The 25327-nt window shown below is 44.7% G+C and overlaps 1 protein-coding gene across 1 annotated transcript in view; it reads left to right on the top strand.

The window, feature by feature from the left end:
• The window catches only part of LOC141121905 (uncharacterized), a 619894-nt gene that overhangs the window by 423116 nt on the left and 171451 nt on the right, over nucleotides 1-25327 (top strand). The window contains 2 exon segments of the mRNA XM_073611661.1: nucleotides 8379-8594; nucleotides 24299-24520. Coding sequence (XP_073467762.1) covers nucleotides 8379-8594; nucleotides 24299-24520 — 438 coding nt within the window.

Below are 25327 nucleotides of genomic sequence, written 5' to 3'. Positions count from 1 at the left end.
GTAGAACTATTAGAATAGTTTTTACATTCTAGATTGGGGCGCCTCAAGACTGTCCATAATTTTGGAGTGCGCCTCAAGACTGTCTATAATTTTGGAGGGTGCCTTGACTGAAATAAGGTTGAAAAACACGTGACAGAGGACAAAATGTCCCCTATGTGATGATTTTTTGGTGACATGTTCTCTTTAATGAGGCATCCAGGGTCTAAAAGACCACAATATCTCCCCTGTGCACCACTGAATGTAATGCAGAACATATTGCACTGCATTATATTCTTTCCTGGCCTTGATAGCCGAGAAAACTGTCAACGGGGACCCGGAAGTGATGTCATACATGTTTCTTCCGGGTCAGGAAGAAGAAGGGGAGGAGAGCGGATGTATGTCCTCCCTCCCCTCTACCCATCATAACCCTGCTATGCTGGACCCAGGTCTGCAGATGGGCAAGAGGAGCCCAGGATACATAGCCGGTGTGTGTCGGGGTGGAGGCACTTTATTTTCACTCAGTCACTCGAATGCTTCCATCCGATAAGTAAATCCTGCTCCTTGCTTGCCCACAGCAGGGCTAAATGTTAAAAAAAATGACCTGTCTAGCACCCAGAACTGCATGTCCCGGTTGTCAGGCGATAGGAATTGTTCATCCCTGAGTTCATAAGGAGATCAGAGATCACCAAAGACATGGATGAAGTGTTGCACCGTGTTGGCCATTGATAGCAGGATAAAAAGATCATGGAAGAATGTTGTACCTTTCATTGGCTGAGTACATTTTGTGGTGTAAGCTTTCACAAACACTTAGAGGGCTGTTTGGAAAAAAAATAGTTGAATGAATGTGAGCAGCATTCACCCAGCTGTGATGAACAGGGCTAGTGCAAGGATATTTGACACCCTAATTTTTTTAATCTAATTTTTTCACCCCTTGGCCCCGCCCCTGACTCCATCCCCTTTGCCCTGCCCATATTTACGGTGGAGGTGGCGGGAGTGGAGATTTTTGCCGCGCATCTCCACTATTTCTTCAGCCGTGGTCCGCAGGCCCGCACCTACACCTCTGGACCCAGCCTGAAGACAAACGATGGTGACACCGGCTAGCTTCCTCACACCAGCTGTGGTTCATAGGTATATAGGCAGGCTAGAGCAGTATACAGACAGGCTAGGGTAGTATATGGACAGGCTAGGGCAGTATATGGACAGGCTAGGGCAGTATATATACAGGCTAGGGCAGTATATATACAGGCTAGGGTAGTATATGGGCAGGCTAGGGCAGTATATATACAGGCTAGGGCAGTATATATACAGGCTAGGGTAGTATATGGACAGGCTAGGGCAGTATATGGACAGGCTATGGTAGTATATAGACAGGCTAGGGTAGTATATAGACAGGCTAGGGCAGTATATAGACAGGTTAGGGCAGTATATAGACAGGCTAGGGTAGTATATAGACAGGCTAGGGCAGTTTATAAACATGCTAGAGCAATATATGGAAAGGCTGGGGCAGTATTTAGACAGGCTAGGGCTGTATATAAAAAAACAAGTAAATTCTTGCGAGCTACCATGTAAAGATCCAATTAAACTAATTTAAAGACAGCTGCTAGCATTGATCATGTCCCATATGTTCGTGTTAACCTAATCTATAAATCAATAAATGCTGCACTATCCGAATGCGATTATAGGGCTGTCACATAAATTCCAAAATCTGGTGCTGTGGAATGTGGCAATCCTATATAGTGAAACCATGCATGTATTTAAATTCTATAAAGAACCAATAATTGCAATCTAATACTATATAACCAATGATGATCCTATGTGATTAAAAATTGCAATCATTAGCGATACTGCTGCAGTTCTATGCAGTCAATACAGGTTGTCACTGCAATTATTGCACAGGGTTGCATATTTCTCTATTGCATATGAATGCAACATGTGTATATAGAGGTGTGTATGCTACACAGGTTGTCATTGGGAGTATTGCAATGGATTGCAATTTTTAATTGTTTATGATCGCAACTTGTAATCGCATAAGATTGCATTATTATGTTCACTAGATTTTTTACATAGGAATGGAATATCTCACCACCACTATTTAACTGCAGTCAGTAATATTAGGACTTAGTACGATTACCATAATTTTTGGACAGCGCAGCATTATATTGATATAAATTTTATTTGGCACGAGCATATGGGACGTGATCAATGCTAGCAGCTGTCCTTTAATCATCTCTAATTATCATTTGGATTTTCACATGATAGCTCACAAGACTTTGTTTTTTACATATACCAAGGTGGATGGTGACTGGATACCGCTTAGATGTAACCAGAGAGGGGGCGCCTCTCCTAACCTGGTGACCTGGTGACATCTGACGTGTTTGGCTTGGAAAACACCAATCTTTGTCAAGGAGGGCTATTGGCAGGTGAAGAGGTCCTAAAAAGTGCTCCTAACTCCACCCAGATTCCTTAACCATTTATAGCCCAGAATAACTTAAACATCTTCTATATCTTTATATATCACTAATTTCACACAAAACTTTTTTCATAATCATCAATAACTGTTAAAATGAATTTGCACATGCTTCAGTTTACTTAATTTACTGATAAACATTATAGGATCAGTGAAGTAGGTGTAAAGTGGAAGCAGTAGATCCACAGAGAATATTATTTGAGCCCCTAGCACTTTATATATGAATGTCTCCACATATTTTAGTGTATTTGTGATGATTTATGTGCACACACAATAGGACAGCGCTGTGACACATAATGCTCTTCTAGTTGATAAAGGGAATACTTACCTTTGTTACAGCAGCAGTCCGGTATAAGTTATTTTTGTAGGTATTTGAGTTGTTACACATAGCGCGGGTTTTATTCTATTTATATTGGTGACATAATTGCCCAAATCTGGGGATCAGGAGCCATTTCCACCCTTTACTCTCGGCTGGGGTTCTTTGTATCCATATAACAGATGTTCTACATGACTAAATCTGCAATCAATTTTACTGCAAAATCAAAGGGGCCAAAATGTCTCCCCCCCGAGCAGTAATATTATTATTATACAGGATTTATATAGCGCCAACAGTTTGCGCAGCGCTTTACAACATGGGGCAGACAGTACACTTACAATACAAATCAATACAGGAGGGATCAGAGGGCCCTGCTCGTTAGAGCTTACAATCTAGAAATATATTTCTTTCCCCCTTGGTGGGAGTGGAGATGACCCCATCTATAAGGATATACAGTACATACACACACAGCACAAGGACGTGTTCACACTACGAGACGTTTGTCAGAACTGCAGTTCCTCTGAGCTCCACAAGATGGTGATCTCACTTCTACCCAGACAGGAAGTCTCTATGGAATACAGACAGGAAGTGATGTCAGGTACAGACAGGAAGTTCCGGGTGAGAGGTGAGTCGGGAGGAAGTAGAGAGGAGACGTTGCTGGAAGAAGCAGTAGAGGAGGTAATAAGATCTTATTTTCTATTTACACCCAGTAACCCCCTTTTAGTGAAGGTCAGAAGTATTGGATATTTGTATTTAGTTGTATAAAATGGACAATCTGTAATCCGGATACAATGTATAACGCAGTCAGTTTATCTGTATAATGTGGTGTGTGAGTTCCGGGGTCCCCACAGGGGGAGGACATGAGGCTCCCTCAGTAAGAAGCACATAAATGATTGTATATTGTGTCAGGATAGAGCCAGACACCTCGGCACCACCTGAATCTGAGGTGAGGTCTCTGGCTGAATTCACAACACAAAGAAGGGGGTCAGTCTGGTGAGAGTCGCCTTCCATGATGGACACAGAGAGGAGCTGATGGCTGCAGACTTCACTGGAAGGTGCTTAGAACTGCTGAGTCTGATGGATCAGTATGGACTGGGTGCTACTCTCTGCACCCCGGGACATATAGTTCCCTATTGTCTGTGCTGTGTGTGGCTCTGAGCTGTGACCACACCCCACAGCCCCCCTCCAAGGGCCCATGGACTTCATCCTGCCTGACCTGCTTCAGCTACCAGCCTTTACCCCTGCCTGCCCGGATCTCTTCCCTGTTCTGAACTAAGCCCTGTCTGTCCCTGTCCATGAGTATGGGATCTCGTACTCGGGGACAGGGCCATCCTACATGGACTATCTGTGTGGTGTTACATTGCCACCCGGAGGAATGTTTCGCTGTACTGTGTCTTGCTACCCTGATGTGCTAACACTGCTCTGCCCATGTGCCAAGGACTTTAACCCCGCTGTACCAAACACTGCTCTGTCCTGTGGACTATCGCCCCTTTGCTGTCTCATATTGCTGTCCTGAGGAGCACGCTTCATTGCTGTGCCTTCTGTTTGCCCTGTGGACTACCTCCCCTTTGATGCCCCATATTGCCACCCTGAGGATCACTCTTCATTTCTGTGTCTATTGTTTGTTCTGTGAACTAATTCTCCTCCTGCCTGTACTCTGAGTCCCCCAATAAATGTCTGTGTGTCGGGTTCCTGGTGACTTGTCTCTGTGTGCTCTCTCTCTGCACTCTTCGTTCATCACACCCCCGTCATGTCCGTCCTCTTCCTCCATAGTCACTGTGATGTCTTTTATCTCCAGCAGATGATGATACACACATATATAGTGTGGAGACCTAGATTAACCCCTTCAGGGGGGATCAGCACAAGGGTTGTCACCTCATCCCATAAAAACTGAACACATATTGATTACACGGGTTCTGTGACTGATTAAGGTCGTAATTAAACTCACTTAGTGCTCTATCTGCATTTAATTAGTCTCATAACCTGTGTAATTCATATGTGTTTGGTTTTAACGGGATGACGTAGCAACCCTAAGCGGCTGCACTATTGTATTCTGACAATGGGGGGCGCTCCTCCGCTCTCAGAATACACAGATCGGTGATGAAGCTATTGGCTGCAGCCGCTGATCGAGTGACTTTTATCCGGCAGTGACCACACATGGATGGAATGCCGACACTCCTGGCCTCTCCCTCCTGCCAAGTGCCCCCAGAGCAAGCAGCTTGACCTGGGGGCACCCGACCAGGCTCACTCCCAAGCTGTTGCTCTGCGGGTCCATTCACACACATAGCCGCAGCTCAGCCCCATCCCCCTCCTCGTTTGCCCACTGGCTGTGATTGACAGCTGCCGCTGCTGTCTCATCCAATGAGGAGGGAGATTTGAGGATTTTGTGCACATCGCTGAATCATGATGGGGCTCTGGTGAGTATAAGGGGGGCTGCTGCACACAGAAGGTTATTTACTTTCATGTATAGAATGCATGAAGGTAAGACACTTTGAGCCTTTAGAACCACTTTAGGTCATGCTGACATAATCTCCCATTGGCTGAGCAATATTCTCATTTGTCTCTGAGCTCCTTCTTGCTATTCCTCGTCCTGCCTGTTGTTTCCTTGGATTGATTTTCTGTGTAGTGACCCCGGCTTCATCTCTTGGATGCGCTCGTCTGTTGCTTGTCCTGACCTTTATCCTGATTCCTGGATCTCCTCCTCATCTCTCCTCCATATCCTCTTACACAGCTTTTCTCCACACCTGCAGTGATCCTGGGGGGTGGAAACTTGGCACCAACACTCAGCAAAATCCATCCCCACCATTAGGAGCTCTGGAGAAAATTGTCTGCTATTTACACTCCATTCCTCCGCACGTCACCTGATCACATGAGAGCTTAATTTCACAGATTCCTGACAGATTTCTGTATGGTAAAGGTCAAGGTTCACTCTTCAGTTTAGGAGAGGTAGGACGCACCCAGGAGCAATGAGTTGTTTGCATGGGAGCCTCATATAGAGGACCCCTCAAATCTCCCCATCCAAATATCCCTCCATCCAGAGTCTATATGTCCTATGACATCACACTGACCTCACAGCTCCTCCTCCCAATGTCCCTCAATCTGCCTTTTTTTTCTAAAGCTCTTAGGATGTGGACGGACCCTTGACATCCTCACTTACAAAGTGGGACTGTTGGTCCTGTGTTGTATGTACAGTGGGGACGGAAAGTATTCAGACCCCCTACAATTTTTCACTTTGTTATATTGCAGCCATTTGCTAAAATCATTTAAGTTCAATTTTTTCCTCATTAATGTACACACAGCACCCCATATTGACAGAAAAATACAGAATTTTTGACATTTTTGCACATTTATTAAAAGAGAAAAACTGAAATATCACATGGTCCTAAGTATTCAGACCCTTTGCAGTGACACTCATATATATAACTCAGGTGCTGTCCATTTCTTCTGATCAATCTTGAGATAGTTCTACACCTTCATTTGAGTCCAGCTCTGTTTGATTATACTGATTGGACTTGATTAGGAAAGCCACACACCTGTCTATATAAGACCTTACAGCTCACAGTGCATGTCAGAGCAAATGAGAATCATGAGGTCAAAGGAACTGCCTGAAGAGCTCAGAGACAGAATTGTGGCAAGGCACAGATCTGGCCAAGGTTACAAAAAAATTTCTGCTGCACTTAAGGTTCCTAAGAGCACAGTGACCTCCATAATCCTTAAATGGAAGACGTTTGGGACGACCAGAACCCTTCCTAGAGCTGGCCGTCCGGCCAAACTGAGCTATGGGGGGAGAAGAGCCTTGGTGAGAGAGGTAAAGAAGAACCCAAAGATCACTGTGGCTGAGCTCCAGAGATGCAGTCGGGAGATGGGAGAAAGTTGTACAAAGTCAACCATCACTGCAGCCCTCCACCAGTCAGGGCTTTATGGCAGAATGGCCCGACGGAAGCCTCTCAGTGCAAGACACATGAAAGCCCGCATGGAGTTTGCTAAAAAACACCTGAAGGACTCCAAGATGGTGAGAAATAAGATTCTCTGATCTGATGAGACCAAAATAGAACGTTTTGGCCTTAATTCTAAACGGTATGTGTGGAGAAAACCAGGCACTGCTCATCACCTGTCCAATACAGTCCCAACAGTGAAGCATGGTGGTGGCAGCATCATGCTGTGGGGGTGTTTTTCAGCTGCAGGGACAGGACGACTGGTTGCAATCGAGGGAAAGAAAGAAAAGATGAATGTGGCCAAGTACAGGGATATCTAGAATGAAAACCTTCTCCAGAGTGCTCAGGACCTCAGACTGGGCCGAAGGTTTACCTTCCAACAAGACAATGACCCTAAGCACACAGCTAAAATAACAAAGGAGTGGCTTCACAACAACTCCGTGACTGTTCTTGAATGGCCCAGCCAGAGCCCTGACTTAAACCCAATTGAGCATCTCTGGAGAGTCCTAAAAATGGCCGTCCACCGACGTTTACCATCCAACCTGACAGAACTGGAGAGGATCTGCAAGGAGGAATGGCAGAGGATCCCCAAATCCAGGTGTGAAAAACTTGTTGTATCTTTCCCAAAAAGACTCATCAAAAGGAGCTTCTACTAAATACTGAGCAAAGGGTCTGAATACTTAGGACCATGTGATATTTCAGTTTTTATTTTTTAATACATCTGCAAAAATGTCATCAATTCTGTGTTTTTCTGTCAATATGGGGTGCTGTGTGTACATCGATGAGGAAAAAAATGAACTTAAATGGTTTTAGCAAATGGCTGCAATATAACAAAGAGTGAAAAATTTAAGGGGGTCTGAATACTTTCCGTCCCCACTGTAATGATGTCAGAATGCCGGCAACAAGTATTTAACCTGCGTATTGTTGGGGTCCTGTGTGGGTAAATTATACCTTAGTATTAAAGTAGGGCTTTAATAAAATGGAGACCTGAATGGTGAGATGAGGAGGATTCTGGGAATATCGTTTGATTTTACTATTTGTGTTCAGATCTAGAGTTTTCCTCCTGTGAAGTCTGGAGATCATATGACCATCACATTCCCTCCACCTCCATCCCTGATAGAATAGAGGAATAAAAAGAGATTAGAAGTCACCGGAGAGATCATGGAGGAGAGGTGAGCGGTGCTGGGAATTCTGGGACATTATCCAGTAACAGACAAGGGATGTGTCTGGATGGTGACTGTATCATTGTGTGTGTCAGGTTCCTATAAGGTGTCAGGATGTCACTGTCTATTTCTCCATGGAGGAGTGGGAGTATTTAGAAGGACACAAGGATCTCTACAAGGACGTCATGATGGACAATCAGCCGCCCCTCACATCACCGGGTAAGAGGAGACTTTATTGTAAAGGAGAGAGCAGTACGGAGGCTCCACCTAGATCCCCCATCATCTGATAAACACATAGAAACAATGTATTCAGTCAGTGTGTGTGTTTCCTACAGATGGATCCAGTAATGGGAACCCACCAGAGAGATGTCCCCGTCCTCTGTATTCCCGGGATTCCACACAGGAAGATCACACCATCCCTCACCATCATCAGGTAGATGAGGAACTATTACCGATAGTATCATTGGGATATGTAAATTATCTGCATTGATGTACCATAATTGTTATTATATATTCAGAGTGGAAACCTCAGAGATTCTAAAGTTAAAGAAGAGATAAAAGAGGAGGATGATGAGGATGGGGTGATGGAGGAGTTTCTAAAAGAACACAAAGATCTGTACCAGGACACCATGGTGGAGTCATCCAGCTACAGAAACCCACCAGAGAGATGTCCCCGTCCTCTGTATTCCCGGGATTCCACACAGGAAGATCACACCATCCCTCACCATCATCAGGTAGATGACTGACAATTATTGGTAGTTCTGATTCATGCACAGCATGTTTGTTACAATGAATGTTTTATTATATATTCAGAGTGGAAACCTCGGGGATTATAATATTGTTGTTAAAGAAGAGTATAAAGAAGAGGATGAGGAATATGGAGTGATGGAGAAGTTTTCAGAAGGACACAAGGATGTGATGGAGCCACCTAATTCCAGGAACTCACCAGAGAGATGTCCCCGTCCTCTGTATTCCCAGGATTCCACACAGGAAGATCACATCATCCCTCACTGTTACAAGGTTGGTGGGATGGAGCATCTCAAACATGGACTTGTAGAGATGATGTGTGGATTTTTTATGTGAGCTTATAGTTTACAGATGATATTGTCTTTCATTTTCTTGATTTAGAGTGGAGATCCAGTCGATATAGAATTTGAGGTTAAAGCAGAAGAAGAAGAGAGGTATGTGAGGGATGATCAGCAGTCTATGGAGGAGGAAGGAATAACGAGGACATTTATAGAGGAGGACACTCCTACAGAGATCAGCACAGGTGGGTCATTAACACTAAATACATTCCTCCACCCACACTGCTCACTGATTGGTCCAGAGTAGGGTGGGGACTGGGTGATATCAGCCTGTAATCCCCTGGTCACTTTCCTGAGCTGTGTTCCCCGTCCTGTATTCCTGTATTTCTCTCGGATAATCTTCCTTCTCTGTGCTGCAGACAAAATTTATGTATCTAGACTGGATTTATGGAGATTCTGGGGTTCAGCTAGCAGCAAAATGTTCATTTTTACCATAGACCTTACTAGGGGTGCAACAGATCAAAAAACTCACGGATCGTTCCTCAGATCAGGAGTCACGGTTCGGGTTATTTTCGGATCAACAAAAAAAATCTCCCCCACTGTAATATCCACGACATCTCCCCCACTGTAATAATATATTAGCAGGGTATGGCAGATTATTGGTAAGGTATTGCAGAGTATTCTAATCTGACCAGAGCACCTTCTTCTACATGTTTGCTGTGTCTCCCACATGGCTTCTCGCAAACAGGACTTCTTATGACTTTCTTTCAACAATGTCTTTCTTCTTGTCACTCTTCCATAAAGGGCAGATTTGTAGAGAACACGACTAATAGTTGTCCTGTGGACAGATTCTCCCACCTGAGCTGTGGGTCTCTGCAGCTCCTCCAGAGTTACCATGGACCTCTTGGCTCTTCTCTGATGAATGTTCTCCTTGCCCTGCCTGTCAGTTTAAGTAGGTTCGCAGTTGTGCCATACTCTTTCCATTTTCGGATGATGGATCAAACAGAGCTCTGTGAGATGTTCAAAGCTTGGGATATTTTTTTTTATAATCTAACCCTGCTTTATACTTCTCCACAACTTTATCCCTGACCTGTCTGGTGTGTTCCTTGGCCTTCATGAAGCTGTTTGTTCACTAAGGATCTCTAACAAACCTCTGAGGGTTTCACAGAACAGCTGTATTTATACTGAGATTAAATTGCAAACAGGTGGACTATTTACTAATCAGGTGACTTCTGAAGGTTCCACTAGATTTGTTAGGGGTATCAGAGTAAAGGGGCTGAATACAAATGCCACCCGCACTTCACATATTTATTTGTATCATTTATCATTTTCCTTCCACTTCACAATTATGTGCCACTTTGTGTTGGTCTATCATATACAATCCCAAAAAAATACATGTTACATTTTTGGTTGTAAAATGACAAAATGTAGAAAATTTCAAGGGGTATGTATTCTTTTACAAGGCACTGTAAATGCCACTGGCCACCAATGGGGAGGGATATCTAAATAGCATCACCACATTGATCATCATTGCAGAAATATTAAAGTAGAATTGCAGCATAAACCCAACTAGCCTTAAAAATGTCCCTTCTCTTCCTATTACCCAGGCTGACTAACTTATTTTCAGGCTGCTCCAGTCTGGTCATGTGATCTCCCCTGTGTGAGACAACAGCGTATGCAATGGAGAGGAGGGAGCGCTGGCAACGTCTGGGACATGGAAGTCTATGGGTGACATCACCACTCGGGCTTTACCAGCAGTTGAGTGCAGAGAGTGCCCTTTCCTCTCCCCTGCAGCCACTGCTGGCTGACACAGGGAAGATCACATGACCAGACTGGAGTGGCCTGAAAATAGGTAAGTATATACAGTACATTATTTATTTTTGTATTTAACACAGGATAGTCAGAATGGGTGTTAGGAAGGGGCAGAGGGTATTTTTAATGCTAGTTCGGTTCAGGCTGGAATTCCACTTTTAGAATCTACCAATGAAAAGGGGTTTAGAACGTATAATGCTACTGACCACCTATGCTGGGGGTTATTTTTCCTGCTACTGACACAAATGCTGGGGGTTATTTTTACTGCTACTGACACAAATGCTGGGGGTTATTTTTCCTGCTACTGACACCAATGCTGGGGGTTATTTTCCCTGCTACTGACAAAAAATGCTGGAGGTTATTATTGTTGAAACTGACACCAATGCTGGAGGTTATAATTGCGGAAATTGACACCAATCCTGAGGGTTATTATTGCTGAAACTGACACTGATGTTGGGGGTTATTGTTTCGGAAAATACCATCAATGATGATCATTATTATTACATAAACTGGCACCAATGCTGGGGGTTGTTTTTGCAGAAACTAGGACTGATGCTGGGGGTTGTTATTGCTCCCACTGACACCAATGCTGGGGGTTATCATTGCTGCTACTAACAATTCTGGGGGTTATTATTGTGTAAACTGACACCGATGCGGGGGGTTGTTATTACTCCTACTGACACCAATGCTGGAGTTATTATTGCTGCTACTAACATCAATGCTGGGGGTTATTATTGTGTAAACTGGCACTGATGCTGGGGGTTGTTATTGCTCCTATTGACACCAATGCTGGGGGTTATTATTGCTGCTACTAACATCAATGCTAGGGTTATTATTGCGTAAACTGGCACTGATGCTGGGGGCTTTTATTATAGAACTTTGCCATCTATGCTGGGTGTATTTTTTGCAGTAATTGACGCCAATGCTGGGGATTATTGTTGCGGAAACTTACACTGATGCTGGGGGTTAGTATTACGGAAACTTCCATCTATGCTAGGGGTTATTACTGCCTAAACTGGCACCAAGGCTGGGCTTTTTTTTATTACAGAAACTGATGCTGGGGGATATTATTGCTGCTACTGACACTAATGCTGGGGGCTTTTATTGCGTTTGCATAAACTGGCACTGATGCTGTGGGTGATTATCACAGAAACTGCCATTTATGCTCTGGGTTATTATCCCAAACTGCTTTTGAAAATACACTGACTCTTTCATAATAAGTGGGGAGGCATTTTGCCATTTTTCTCCCTGGGCACCAGATGACCTTGTCCCAGCACTGCTCTATGTTGTACATTACATCATTCTGATACTATATAGGCCTATCTGTTTCTGTATCCTGACTTCTGCTCTCTCCTCTATCCCCACTGCTATATATAAACATAATATGTATTCTCTTTTGTTACACGCATTTCCTACCAGCTGGACATTTTATATCTGATGATTTGATTGGAGCACAGACTTTTACATGTTTTATAATAATGGGATAACATCCTTAACCACTTGCCTACCGGGAACTTTCACCCCCTTCCTGCCCAGACCAATTTTCACCTTTCAGAGCTCTCACGTTTTGAATGACAATTACTCAGTCATGTAACACTGTACCCATATAACATTTTTGTCCTTTTTTTTCACACAAATAGAGCTTTCATTTGGTGGTCTTTAATCACTGCTGCTTTTTTTATTCTTTGCACTATAATTTAAAGTCCTAACATTTTGAAAAGAAACACATTTTTCTTTGTTTCTGGTTGCAATTTTGCAAATTTAGTAATGTTTCTTCATAAATTTTGGCAAAAATGTATACTGCTACATTGTTTTGGCAAAAATATCCCAGTGTATAGTATTGGGGCTGTGTGAAAGTTATAGAGTCTACAAGCTATGGTGCAATCAAACTGATCACACCTGATGTACGGACGGCATATCTCACTTCTTGGGGCACTAACAAGCCAGGAAAGTAGAAATACCCCCCCAAATGACCCCTTTTTGGAAAGTAGACATTCCAAGGTATTGAGTAAGAGGCATTGTGATTTTTTTGTAATTATAATTTTTTCCCACATTCTTTGCAAAATCAAGATTTTTTTCCCACAAAATTGTCATATTAACAAGTTATTTCTCACAAACAGCATATGCATACCACAAATTACACCCCAAAATACATTCTGCTACTCCTCCTGAGTATGGCGATACCACATGTGTGGGACTTTTTCACAGTTTGTTTGATAACATCCTCAAACTTTGGAACCTTAAACAGAAAGTGATAATGAGGGAGGAGTCAATAACCCAATGATGGTGGTCTTCGGGATCAATCCAGTCTTCATCTTGGTTGTTCTCCCCCATCCTCACTCTCTGACCTCTGGTGGGGCTCAGCCCCGCTGTTATTCATGACTAAACCATGGACTAAATAAGTAAGTGCAGGACTTCTTGTGTTGGGAAGATGGCAATGAGTGATAGAGGGGGTGGGGACACTCATCCTATAATCCCCTCATCACTGTCACTCCTATAAAAGACAGTTCTCGTTGTTTCCTCACTCTCTGACTAAGGTCCATGAATAAAGAACTGAACTGGTAGGAGATCAGAGGTCCCATTTACTAGTTACCTTGAGGGGGGAATTGTAAGATCCTCAGAGACAAAGCTGCCTGATGTGGGCGGAGTCCTGGTTTAGGGGAACCAATCTGCTCATGTCTAGTAATAATCTTTTTATTTCTATTTTAGTAGATGGACGGGAGATGAGGAAAACCTCAGAGGATTGTCTCACTTTGTCTCCAGACTGTAAAGTAGAAGATGAGGACATCACACAGTATAGTCCAGGAGAAAACCCGACTACCTCAAATGTCCATCCGGCACCACACAGTGTAGATGGACCATCGTATTCCTCTTATCCTGAGGAACCTCAGACTATGAGGGACGGTGCCGTCCTTTTAACAGATAAGAGGTTTTCCTGTACTGAGTGCGGGAAATGTTTCCCTTGTAAATCCCATCTTAATGTGCATAAAAGAACTCACACGGGGGAGAAGCCGTATTCCTGTCCTGAGTGCGGTAAAAGTTTTTCACAGAAGTCCAGTCTTGTAACACATCAGAGATCTCACACGGGGCAGACGCCATATTCCTGTCCTGAGTGCGGGAAATGTTTTTCAAGGAAGTCCAATCTTTACAGACATCAGAGATCTCACACGGGGGAGAAGATATATTCCTGTCCTGAGTGCTGGAAATGTTTTACAGTGAAGTCCCATCTTGAAACACATCAGAGATCTCACACGGGGGAGAAGACATATTTCTGTCCTGAGTGCGGGAAATGTTTTTCACACAAGTCCAGCCTTTACACCCATCAGAGATCTCACACGGGGCGAATGCCGTATTCCTGTTCTGAGTGCGGGAAATGTTTTTCAGTGAAGTCCCATCTTTACACACATCAGAGATTGCACACGGGGGAGAAGCCATATTCCTGTCCTGAGTGCGGGAAATGTTTTTCAATGAAGTCCAATCTTTACACACATCAGAGATCTCACACAGGTGAAAAGCCGTATTCCTGTCCTGAGTGCGGGAAATGTTTTTCAGAGAAGTCCAATCTTTACAGACATCAGAGATCTCACACTGGTGAGAAGCCGTATTCCTGTCCTGAGTGCGGAAAATGTTTTTCACAGAAGCCCCATCTTGACACACATCAGAGATCTCACACGGGAGAGAAGCCGTATTCCTGTCCTGATTGCGGGAAAAAAATCTCACGTAAGTCCACTCTTTACAGCCATAAAAGATTGCACACAGGAGAGAAGCCATATTCCTGTCCTGAGTGTGGAAAATGTTTTGCAGATAAGTCCAGTCATTCCAGACATCAGAGATCTCACACGGGGAAGAAGCCACTTTCCTGTCCTGAGTGAGGGAATTGTTCCTCACTGAAGTCCTGTCTTCCTGTACATCAGGGATCCCACACAACCCTTGAGGTGTATTAGTGCCTTGAGTGTCTTCTATATGAGTGTTGCTGGACATCACAGCTCTCATGTGGGGAAGAAGCACACCCTGATATACACCTCAGATATACTTCATGGCTAATCTTTATCATGTAAGGAAACTGTTCATAAGGAGATCAGAGATCACCAAAGACATGGATGAAGTGTTGTACCGTGTTGACCATTAACAGCAGTAGAAAAATAAAAATGTAATCATTACCTTTCATTGGCTGAGTACATTTTGCGGGGTAAGATTTCCAAACACTTAGAGGTTTATTTTTAAATAAAATAGTTGAAGGAATGTGACCGGCATTCGCCCAGCTGTGATGAATATTGGATGTATTTTATTTCATACACTGATTTTCTTGGCTCCATCTAGTGGCCATAATGCAGCTTTTCTTACTGCTTGAGGTATTTCATGAAAAATACAGTTTTATGGCCACTAGATGGAGCTGACAGTCATAGGAAATCACTGTGTTAAATTATGCTAATAATTTGTAAAGGCTGAATTAATTTTTTAAAAGTAAAAGTAGACCCCTTTAGTTTCCTCGGTCAGACATGGTTTTATACAAATACCTGAGATCATACTCATACATTTATGAGTACAGTACACAGGGAAGGATATAAGGTAAAGTGTATGTAAGCCCTCACCTTGCAAAACAACCCATCCAGTTTATCTGATTCCCGCCCTCCATATAGTGAAATGACAGACAGGTGGGAGCACTCTTGTTCTGGGAGGACGCGGGGGTGTGCAGCTTGGTGATCAGTGGTGTGCCATGTCCCTGGGACACAACGCATCCCCGATCTCGGTAAAGAGTCTATGATGTAGGCTCTTTACCATGTGATCAGCTGTGTCCAATGACAGCTATTCACAGTGTAAACAGGAAATGCCGGTAAGCGTCATTCCTCGGCGGGGACATCTGCACTGACAATCGGGGCACTGATCATCATTGAAGCCCCAACCGTGCCCATCAGTGCTGCCTGTCAGTCCGTATCAGTGCCTCCTCATTAGTGACAACTATCTGTGCTGTCTATCCATGCCGCCTATCAGCATCCATTAGTGCTGCCTATCAGTGCCTTTTATTGCCACCTATCCTTGCCGCCTATCAGCATCCATCAGTGGTGCCTACTAGTGCCCATCAATGCTGCCTACCAGTGCCTAGCTTTGCTGCTTATCCATGTCACCTATTAGCATCCATAAGTGGTGCCCATCAGTGCTGCCTATCAGTTCCCATCGGTGATGTCTATCAATGGCCATCAGTCCTGCCTATCAGTCCCCATCAGTTCTGCCTATCAGTGACCATCAGTTCTGTCTATCAGTGCTGCCTATCAGTGCCCATCAGTTCTGCCTATCAGTGCCCATCAGCTCTGTCTATCAGTTCTGACTATCAGTCCCCATCAGTTATGCCTATCAGTGCTGCCTATCAATGGCCATCAGTTCTGTCTATCAGTGCCCATCAGTTTTGCCTATCATTGGCCATCAGTGCTGCCTATCAGTCCCTATCGGTTCAGTCCCTCCTCATCAGTGAAGGAGAAAAATACTTATTTACTAAATTTTATAACAAACTAAGAAAAAACATTTTTTCCCCCCAAATGTTCGGCCTTTTTAGTAAAAAAAAAAAAAAAAACAGCGGTGATTAAATACCACCAAAAGAAAGCTCTAGCTGTCTAAAAAAAATAATAAAAATGTCATATGGGTGCAGCATTGCATGACCGCACAATTGTCAATCAACGTGTAAGATTGCTGAAAGATAAAAATTGGCCTGGGTAAGAAAGGGGTGAAAGTGCCCGGTAGGTAAGTGGTTAAAGTAGAAATAAAAGGCAAAACATTTTTGTATAGATTTAAAAAACATAAGAACATTTCCCCCCCCCTTTTTTTATAAATGATCACATTCCCTCTGTTCTCAGCTGCATAAGAGCTTGATGAGGCGAAACAGCAGTACACTGGTCTTCCCCACCCAAAAGTGGAACTTCCACTTTAAGCACTCCTCGCCCCCTTACATTCCACATTTGGCATATCATTTTTTTTGGGGGGGTGCTTAGTTTTCAGTGGGCCTTCCTGTCCCACTTCCTGCTTCCGAGTACAGCCGCCTAGGTGACGCCTCCTCTCCCCCTAGGTGGCCCCTCCCTGCCAGCAATCTTGTGGGACACAACACAAGCAACAGACGAGCGCATCCAAGAGATAAAGCCGGGGTCACTACACAGAAGATCAATCCAAGGAAACAACAGGCAGGACGAGGAATAGCAAGAAGGAGCTCAGAGACAAATGAGAATATTGCTCAGCCAATGGGAGATTATCTCTGCATGACTTACATAATGAAGGAGATGAGGGGGAGGGGAGGAAGTCACTTATGGTGACCATAGAGACATGGAAATTCAGCTGGTTCAGCAGGGATCGGTGCAGGGGCAGACTGACAACTCATGGGGCTCCCGGGCAATAGAAGATCATGGGGGCCCCCTGTGTCCCCACCCACACTCAAGCCACACCTGCACAAAGCCCACCTACATATTGCACTGTCAACATTACATGTGTTTGTTACAGAATTTCTCTATACTACGTTCAACATAAATGTTTAATAAGTTAAGAAAATAAAGAAAAATAAACTTACATTAAAGTGCATCTATCGTATATTTCCAAAATGTTTCCACGGTACACAGGGGCAGCAGGGCAGAGCACGGGGGGAAGCATGGCAAAGTATAGGAGTCAGCAGGTCAGAGCACAGGGGGTCAGGAGAGCACACTACATGGGGATTAGAAGGGCACTATATGGGGCACACCAGTGCACATTACAGGGGGTGGCAAAGCAGGATAATTCATGGGCTCATCACTGGGCACATAGTAGGGCACAGAACATATCTTGGGGCACACAGTAAGCCACATCAAATGGCACACAACAGGGCACATCATAGGGCATGGGGAGCACAGCAGGGCACATCAAGGGGTACACAGGGTATAAAAAGGCAGAGCTCTGAGTGTGTATGAAGAGGAGGAGCCCTAAGTGTGTATGATAAGGGCGGAGCTCTGAGTGTGTATGAAGAGGAGGAGCCCTGAGTGTGTATGATAAGGGCGGAGCTCTGAGTGTGTATGAAGAGGCTGAGCTCTGCGTGTGTATGAAGAGGCGGAGCCCTGAGTGTGTATAAAAAGGTGGAGCTCTGAGCGTGTATGAAGAGGCGGAGCTTCTGAGTGTGTATGAAGAGGAGGAGCTCTGATTGTGTATGAAGAGGGGCGGAGCTCCGAGTGTGTATGAAGGGGCGGAGCTCCGAGTGTGTATTAAGAGGGGCGGAGCTCTGAGTGTGTATGAAGAGGGGCGGAGCTCTGAGTGCGTATGAAGAGGCGGAGCTCTGAGTGTGTATGAAGAGGCTGAGCTCCTGCTGAAACAGCGGTCGGAGGAGGAGTCTAAAACAAATAAACTGGCGCTCAGAGGCTATAAGGCAAATGACTATAAAAGTTAATGAAATTATAAAGTCTAAAAGCTGGATCAATCACGGTGTAATCAGGACGGTGTTGGAAGTCTTGGACAGGAGCCAGGAAACAGTCTATAAAGCAGGAGAGGATCCCTGGAGGATAAGTCATAGGTAAAACAAAAAACCGGAATAAAACTTTTCTTTTCTTGTAGGAATTTGTGTGGCCAGATTCACGAAACTCTTGACAGACACTTGATAAAGGAGCGCGCATGTGCCGTACAGACCCTGCGCATGCTCAGAAACGCGTTGTGTTTTTTCTCCTCATTGACAACATTGCCAGCGGCTTCCTGGGCTGCCGCTCCGTCCTCCCGCAGAGACAGGCTGTGTATTGTCCTGGCCTCCCCGCCAGACTGCGTCGTGTTTGGAGGCATCCCCGGGGAATCACTGACTGTTCCCTTCCCCCTCTTCTATCAGGAATCACATCTGTCTGTTCTATATACCGCTCCTAAATGTAAGTTGATACTTTGTTTTTATATTGGTGAATAAATGATTTTACTTAGTGGCGCTCCTCTCTCTCTTTTTTACCTGGAGGAGTCTAGGAGGGAGATGACAGAAAGCTCAGCAGACTCTCAGGAGTGAGCGAGGAGGATCCAGTTCCTTTGCCATCGGAGGTGAGGAGAGTGTGAAGGATGTTGGTGACTCTGGTAGATGAAAAGCTGGGAGTCATATTGCTCTGGTGAGTGGGGAAGCACTACTAAGGGGGCGCCCTCACCATCACGTGTGTAAGAGGTGGAAGAAGGCGTGGCTACACTACAGCTGGCACAGTTTGGAGCACCGAGAACTTTACACCTTATCAACTTTTCATTGATTGGTGGATTTTATTAGCAAAATACATATCCACATATTTTAGTGTATTTGTGATGATTTATGTGCACACACAATAGGACAGCGCTGTGACACATAATGATCTTCTAGTTGATAAAGATTGTAAGCTCTTCTGAGCAAGGCCCTCTTAATCCTCTTGTATTTTATTGTATTATAACTGTATTGTCTCCCTTTTATATTGTAAAGCGCTGCGTAAACTGTTGGCGCTATATAAATCCTGAATAATAATAATAATAATAAAGGGAATACTTACCTTTGTTACAGCAGCAGTCCGGTATAAGTTATTTTTGTAGGTATTTGAGTTGTTACACATAGCGCGGGTTTTATTCTATTTATATTGGTGACATAATTCAGTGGTCATCAACTCCTGTCCTCAGGGCCCACTAAAGCGGAGCGCCGCCGAAAATTTTTTTTTTAAAAGTCAGCAGCTACAAATACTGCAGCTGCTGACTTTTAAAACATGGACACTTACCTGTCCAGGGCGCCCGCGATGTCGGCACCCGAGGCCGAAGCGTCTCTCCGTCCTCGGGTGCTGCTGCCTCCATCTTCGGTAAGGGAATCAGGAAGTGAAGCCGTGTGGCTTCACTTCCCGGTTCCCTACTGCGCATGCGCGAGTCGCGCAGCGCAATACGGATGGTCCCTGCTGCCTCTGGGACCCGTGTGTTTCCCAGCAGGCAGCGGGGAGGGAGCAGGAAATGGCGTAAATAACCGCAGATTCTGCGGCTATCTATGCCGGAAGTGGATACAGATACCTGTAATATACAGGTATCTGTACCCCCCTCCCCCCTGAAAGGTGCCAACTGTGTCACCGGAGGGGGGGAGGAATCTGATGAGTGGAAGTTCCACTTTTGGGTGGAACTCCACTTTAACAGGCCAGGTTTGCAAAATAACTGAAATACATCACAGGTGATATCATTTGCTGCTCAGTGATTGCAGTATTCTAGTCTGCATCTCCCCCAAGGTAATACATAAAACCTGACCTGTTATTGGGGCCTGAGGACAGGGTTTATGAACACTGACATAATTGCCCAAATCTGGGGATCAGGAGCCATTTCCACCCTTTACTCTCGGCTGGGGTTCTTTGTATCCATATAACAGATGTTCTACATGACTAAATCTGCAATCAATTTTACTGCAAAATCAAAGGGGCCAAAATGTCTCCCCCCCCCGAGCAGTAATATATTTCTATCCCCCTTGGTGGGAGTGGAGATGACCCATCTATAAGGATATACAGTACATACACACACAGCACAAGGCCATGTTCACACTACAAGATGTTTCTGAAGGCTGCAGTTCCTTTGAGCTCCACAAGATGGTGATCTCACTTCTACCCAGACAGGAAGTCTCTATGGAAGACAGGAAGTGATGTCAGGTACACACAGGAAGTTCCAGGTGAAAGGTGAGGCGGGAGGAAGTAGAGAGAAGACATTGCTGGAAGACACAGTAGAGGAGGTAATAAGATCTTATTTTCTATTTACACCCAGTAACCCCCCTGTCATGTCCGTCCTCTTCCTCCATAGTCACTGTGATGTCTTTTATCTCCAGCAGATGATGATACACACATATATAGTGTGGAAATATGTAGATTAACCCCTTCAGGGGGATAAGTTGATGAATAATATATTTTACTTCCAAAGCTGGTCATATATGGTTCAGTTTTATCGCTCAGCCATTGAGTTGAGTGAAATAAACTGAAGTGATTCCCCCATCCACACATTGGAGGGGGATGGGGGAATCCTCCCCGCTGCACTATTGTATTCTGACAATGGGGGGCGCTCCTCCACTCTCAGAATACACAGATCAGTGATGAAGCTATTGGCTGCAGCCGCTGATGGAGTGACTTTTATCCGGCAGTGACCACACATGGATGGAAATGTGACCGATCCCTGCTGAATTTCCATGTATTTATGGTCATCATAAAGTAAATGTAAACCCTCACATGTACCCAGTGAAGTGAACAGCCTCAGATGAACACAGAGATGAAACAAATCCCCCTACATACGTTTTTGTATATCTGCTGTCTTTAACTTTCTAGACTGCATGTCGTATTAACATTTTTACTTCCTGATTCAGCACCGGGAGGGGAGTCCCGGCATACACTATGGAGGAGATTTACTAAAACTGGAGCACTCAGAATCTGGGGCAGCTGTGCATGGTGGCCAATCAGCCTCTAATTTCAACTAAGCTTTGGCAATAAAACCTGGAAGCTGATTGGTTTCTATGCTAGTTTTGCACTCTCCAGTTTTAGTAAATCAACCCCTATGTCACAGCTGAATGGAGGAAAGGCCCACAACCAAACTTCACATAGGCAGAGGAAGGAAGAAACAAGCAGAGCCTTGCTGTGAATAGACCAGCTGTCTGCTACTCTATTTCTATGCACCCACCCCGACACAAATTTCTCTCGGTTGTCGGAGAGCTTGTCAGAAGTTATCATTGAAGAACCGAGCAGGAGAAAGACACGGGACTTAGAGCTTTGAAAAGTAAACACTACAGATAGATGTGCCCAGTTCAAATTTAATGAATCGGGTTTAAATCCACTTTAAGTCAGGGCTCAACAAATCTCAGGTCACCATGGTGACTAGAAATGGTGTCCTGGCCCCTGGACTCTTGTCATTCTCTCTGTTGGTCTTAATAATGTTTCTACCTGAAACCCGGACACATTATTCAGACAGGAATGTGGCTCGGAGCGGGGCCAGGCGGGAGGGGGAGGGGGAGGAGGAGGAGGAGATGATGACACCCGACCTGTGAAGTGAGGGGTGGACTGGACAGGACAGCGACATGAGAGGACTCATCTCACTGATCTCCCGCTGCCGATCTTTCTCCGGGCGCATTACTGTCACCATCGGCTCCTGCTTCCACCCACAGCTGCCTGTGTCCCTCCAGAGCCCTCCGACAGAACAGAGAGGAAGGAGCGGGACCGAATCTCCAACATGGAGCCACCTCGGCACTGCCACAAAGATCCCCACAAGGTGCTGAGAAACAGGACTACAGAGTCCTTACAGGAGTAACCAGGACAAGCCTGCAAAGCAGCCAGCTAAGAAACCAGCCAGGGAGGGACATGCTGCTTTATGTACACAAGATGTCCTCTCCATCCACTCTGCTCTCACACACTGCTGGGGGAGATGTACAGGACATGCAGGAGGACACAGGGGAGGGGGGATTGGATTACTTTCCTACACTCTACATCCTGCACCCCATTTCCTCCGGTGACCTGCACCCTTTACTTCATGTCCTGCATTCTGCACCCTTCTTCTGCACCCCATGTCCTGCATTCTGCACACTACACTCCATGTCCTGTGTTCTGCACCCCATGTCTTTGGTGACCTGCACCCTTCACCCCATGTCCTGCGTTCTGCACCCTTCTCCTGCCCCCCATGTCCCACACCCTATGTTCTGCATTCTACAACCCATAACCTGCATTCTGCATCTCATGTCCTGCACCCTTCTCTGACACCCTGCACCCCATGTCCTGTACCCTTCTTCTGCACCTGGCACAAGTCCTGTGTTCTGCACCTCACAAATTACTTGCCTTGCTCCAGGCGCTGACATCTCGCGCTTAGCTAAAAAAAAAAAAAAACTATCCTAACTTTTTTTTTACAATAAACAATAAATGCAGCGCTAGCAACTTAACAAAATAAATATAGAAAAAGAATATTTACCGCTGCTGTAAGAAAAGTGCTAAAACTTTGCTTATGTGAAACGAATAAATACAGCGCTGGCAATAGAACAACACTCAACTTGTTCTATTGCCAGCGCTGTATTTATTCGTTTCACATAACTTTTTTTTAGCTGGCTCCTAGATTCAAAGCAAATTTGTCAAGACCTGCCTTAAGTGACTTCCTCCCCTCCCCCTCATCTCCTTCATTATGTAAGTCATGCTGAGATAATCTCCCATTGGCTGAGCAATATTCTCATTTGTCTCTGAGCTCCTTCTTGCTATTCCTCGTCCTGCCTGTTGTTTCCTTGGATTGATTTTCTGTGTAGTGACCCCGGCTTCATCTCTTGGATGCGCTCGTCTGTTGCTTATCCTGACCTTTATCCTGATTCCTGGATCTCCTCATCTCTCCTCCATATCCTCTTACACAGCTTTTCTCCACACCTGCAGTGATCCTGGGGGGTGGAAACTTGGCACCAGCACTCAGCAAAATCCATCCCCACCATTAGGAGCTCTGGAGAAAATTGTCTGCTATTTACACTCCGTTCCTCCGCACGTCACCTGATCACATGAGAGATTACTTTCACAGATTCCTGACAGATTTCTGTATGGTAAAGGTCAAAGTTTCACTCTTCAGTTTATAAGAGGTGGGGCACACCTAGGAACAATGATTTGGTCTGCATGGGAGCCTCATATAGAGGACCCCTTAAGTCTCCCCATCCCACTGTCCCTCTGCCCAGAGTCTATATGTCCTTTGACATCAAACTGATCTTACAGCTCCTCTTAATGTCCCGCCATCTGGATCTTTTCTCTTTTTTCTGATGCTCATAGGATGTGGGCGGACCCTTGGCATTCTTACTAGCAAAGTGGGACTGTATGTCTTGTGTTGTATGTAATGACATCAGAATTGCTTATGACAACCTTTTAACCTATGGAGTGGGAGGTCCTGTGTAGGTAAATTATACCTCAGTCTGAAGTGAGGATTTAATAAACCTGAATTATCTAAATTATTAAAACAAAGACTTGACCGGAGGGGTGAGGAGGACTCTGGGAATAACATTTGATTTTTGCTCTTTGTGTTCAGATCTAGAGTTTTCCTCCTGTGAAGTCTGGAGATCATATGACCATCACATTGCCTCCACCTCCCTCCCTGATAGAATAGAGAAATACAAAGAAGGTTCTAGAAGTCACTAGAGAGATCATGGAGGAGAGGTGAGCGGTGCTGGGAATTCTGGGACATTATCCAGTAACAGACAAGGGATGTGTCTGGATGGTGACTGTATCATTGTGTGTGTCAGGTTCCTATAAGGTGTCAGGATGTCACTGTCTATTTCTCCATGGAGGAGTGGGAGTATTTAGAAGGACACAAGGATCTCTACAAGGACGTCATGATGGACAATCAGCCACCCCTCACATCACCGGGTAAGAGGAGACTTTATTGTAAAGGAGAGAGCAGTACGGAGGCTCCACCTAGATCCCCCATCATCTGATAAACACATAGAAACAATGTATTCAGTCAGTGTGTGTGTTTCCTACAGATGGATCCAGTAATGGGAACCCACCAGTGAGATGTCCCCGTCCTCTGTATTCCCGGGATTCCACACAGGAAGGTCACACCATCCCTCACCATCATCAGGTAGATGAGGAACAATCACTGATAGTATCATTAGGATCTGTACATTATCTGCATTGATGTCATTTTTATTATATATTCAGAGTGGAGACCTGAGAGATTCTAAAGTTGAAGTTAAAGCGGAGATAAAAGAGGAGGATGATGAGGATGGGGTGATGAAGGAGTTTCTAAAAGAACACAAAGATCTGTACCAGGACACCATATTGGAGTCATCCAGATACAGAAACCCACCAGAGAGATGTCCCCGTCCTCTGTATTCCCGGGATTCCACACAGGAAGGTCACACCATCCCTCATCATCATCAGGTAGATGATTGACAATTATTGGTAGTTCTGATTTATACATAGCATGTTTGTTACAATGAATGTTTTATTATATATTCAGAGTGGAAACCTCGAAGATAATAATATTGATGTTAAAGAAGAGTATAAAGAGGAGGATGAGGAGTATGGAGTGATGGAGGAGTTTTCAGAAGGACACAAGGATATGATGGAGCCACCAAATACCAGGAACCCACCAGAGAGATGTCCATGTCCTCTGTATTCCGGGGATTCCACACAGGAAGATCACACCATCCCTCACTGTTACAAGGTTGGTGGGACAGAGCTTATAAAAAAAACACAGACTCATGGAGTCAATGTGATGTTTTATATTTTACAGATGATATTTTCTTGATTTAGAGTGGAGATCCAATCGATATAGAATTTGAGGTTAAAACAGAAGAAGAAGAGACATATGTGAGGGATGATCAGCGGCCTATGGAGGAGGATGGAATAACGGGGACATTTATAAAGGAGGACACTCCTACAGAGATCAGCACAGGTGGGTCATTAACACTAAATACATTCCTCCACCCATACTGCTCACTGATTGGTCCAGAGTAGGGCGGGGACTGGGTGATATCAGCCTGTATTACCCTGGTCACTTTCCTGAGCTGTGTTCCCCATCCTGTATTCCTGTATTTCTCTCAGATAATCTTCCTTCTCTGCGCTGCAGACACAATTTATGTATCTAGACTGGATTTATGGAGATTCTGAGAGTCAGCTTGAAGCAAAATGTTGATTTTTCACCATAGGTGTTATTTGACCTTGGCACCTGGGGTATGAGTCTTG

This window comes from Aquarana catesbeiana, unplaced genomic scaffold (assembly GCF_042186555.1).
Source record: "Aquarana catesbeiana isolate 2022-GZ unplaced genomic scaffold, ASM4218655v1 unanchor233, whole genome shotgun sequence".
NCBI classification, from domain to species: Eukaryota; Metazoa; Chordata; class Amphibia; order Anura; family Ranidae; genus Aquarana; species Aquarana catesbeiana.
Note: the sequence above shows the minus strand (reverse complement) of the source record. Positions and strands in the feature narration are given on the sequence as shown.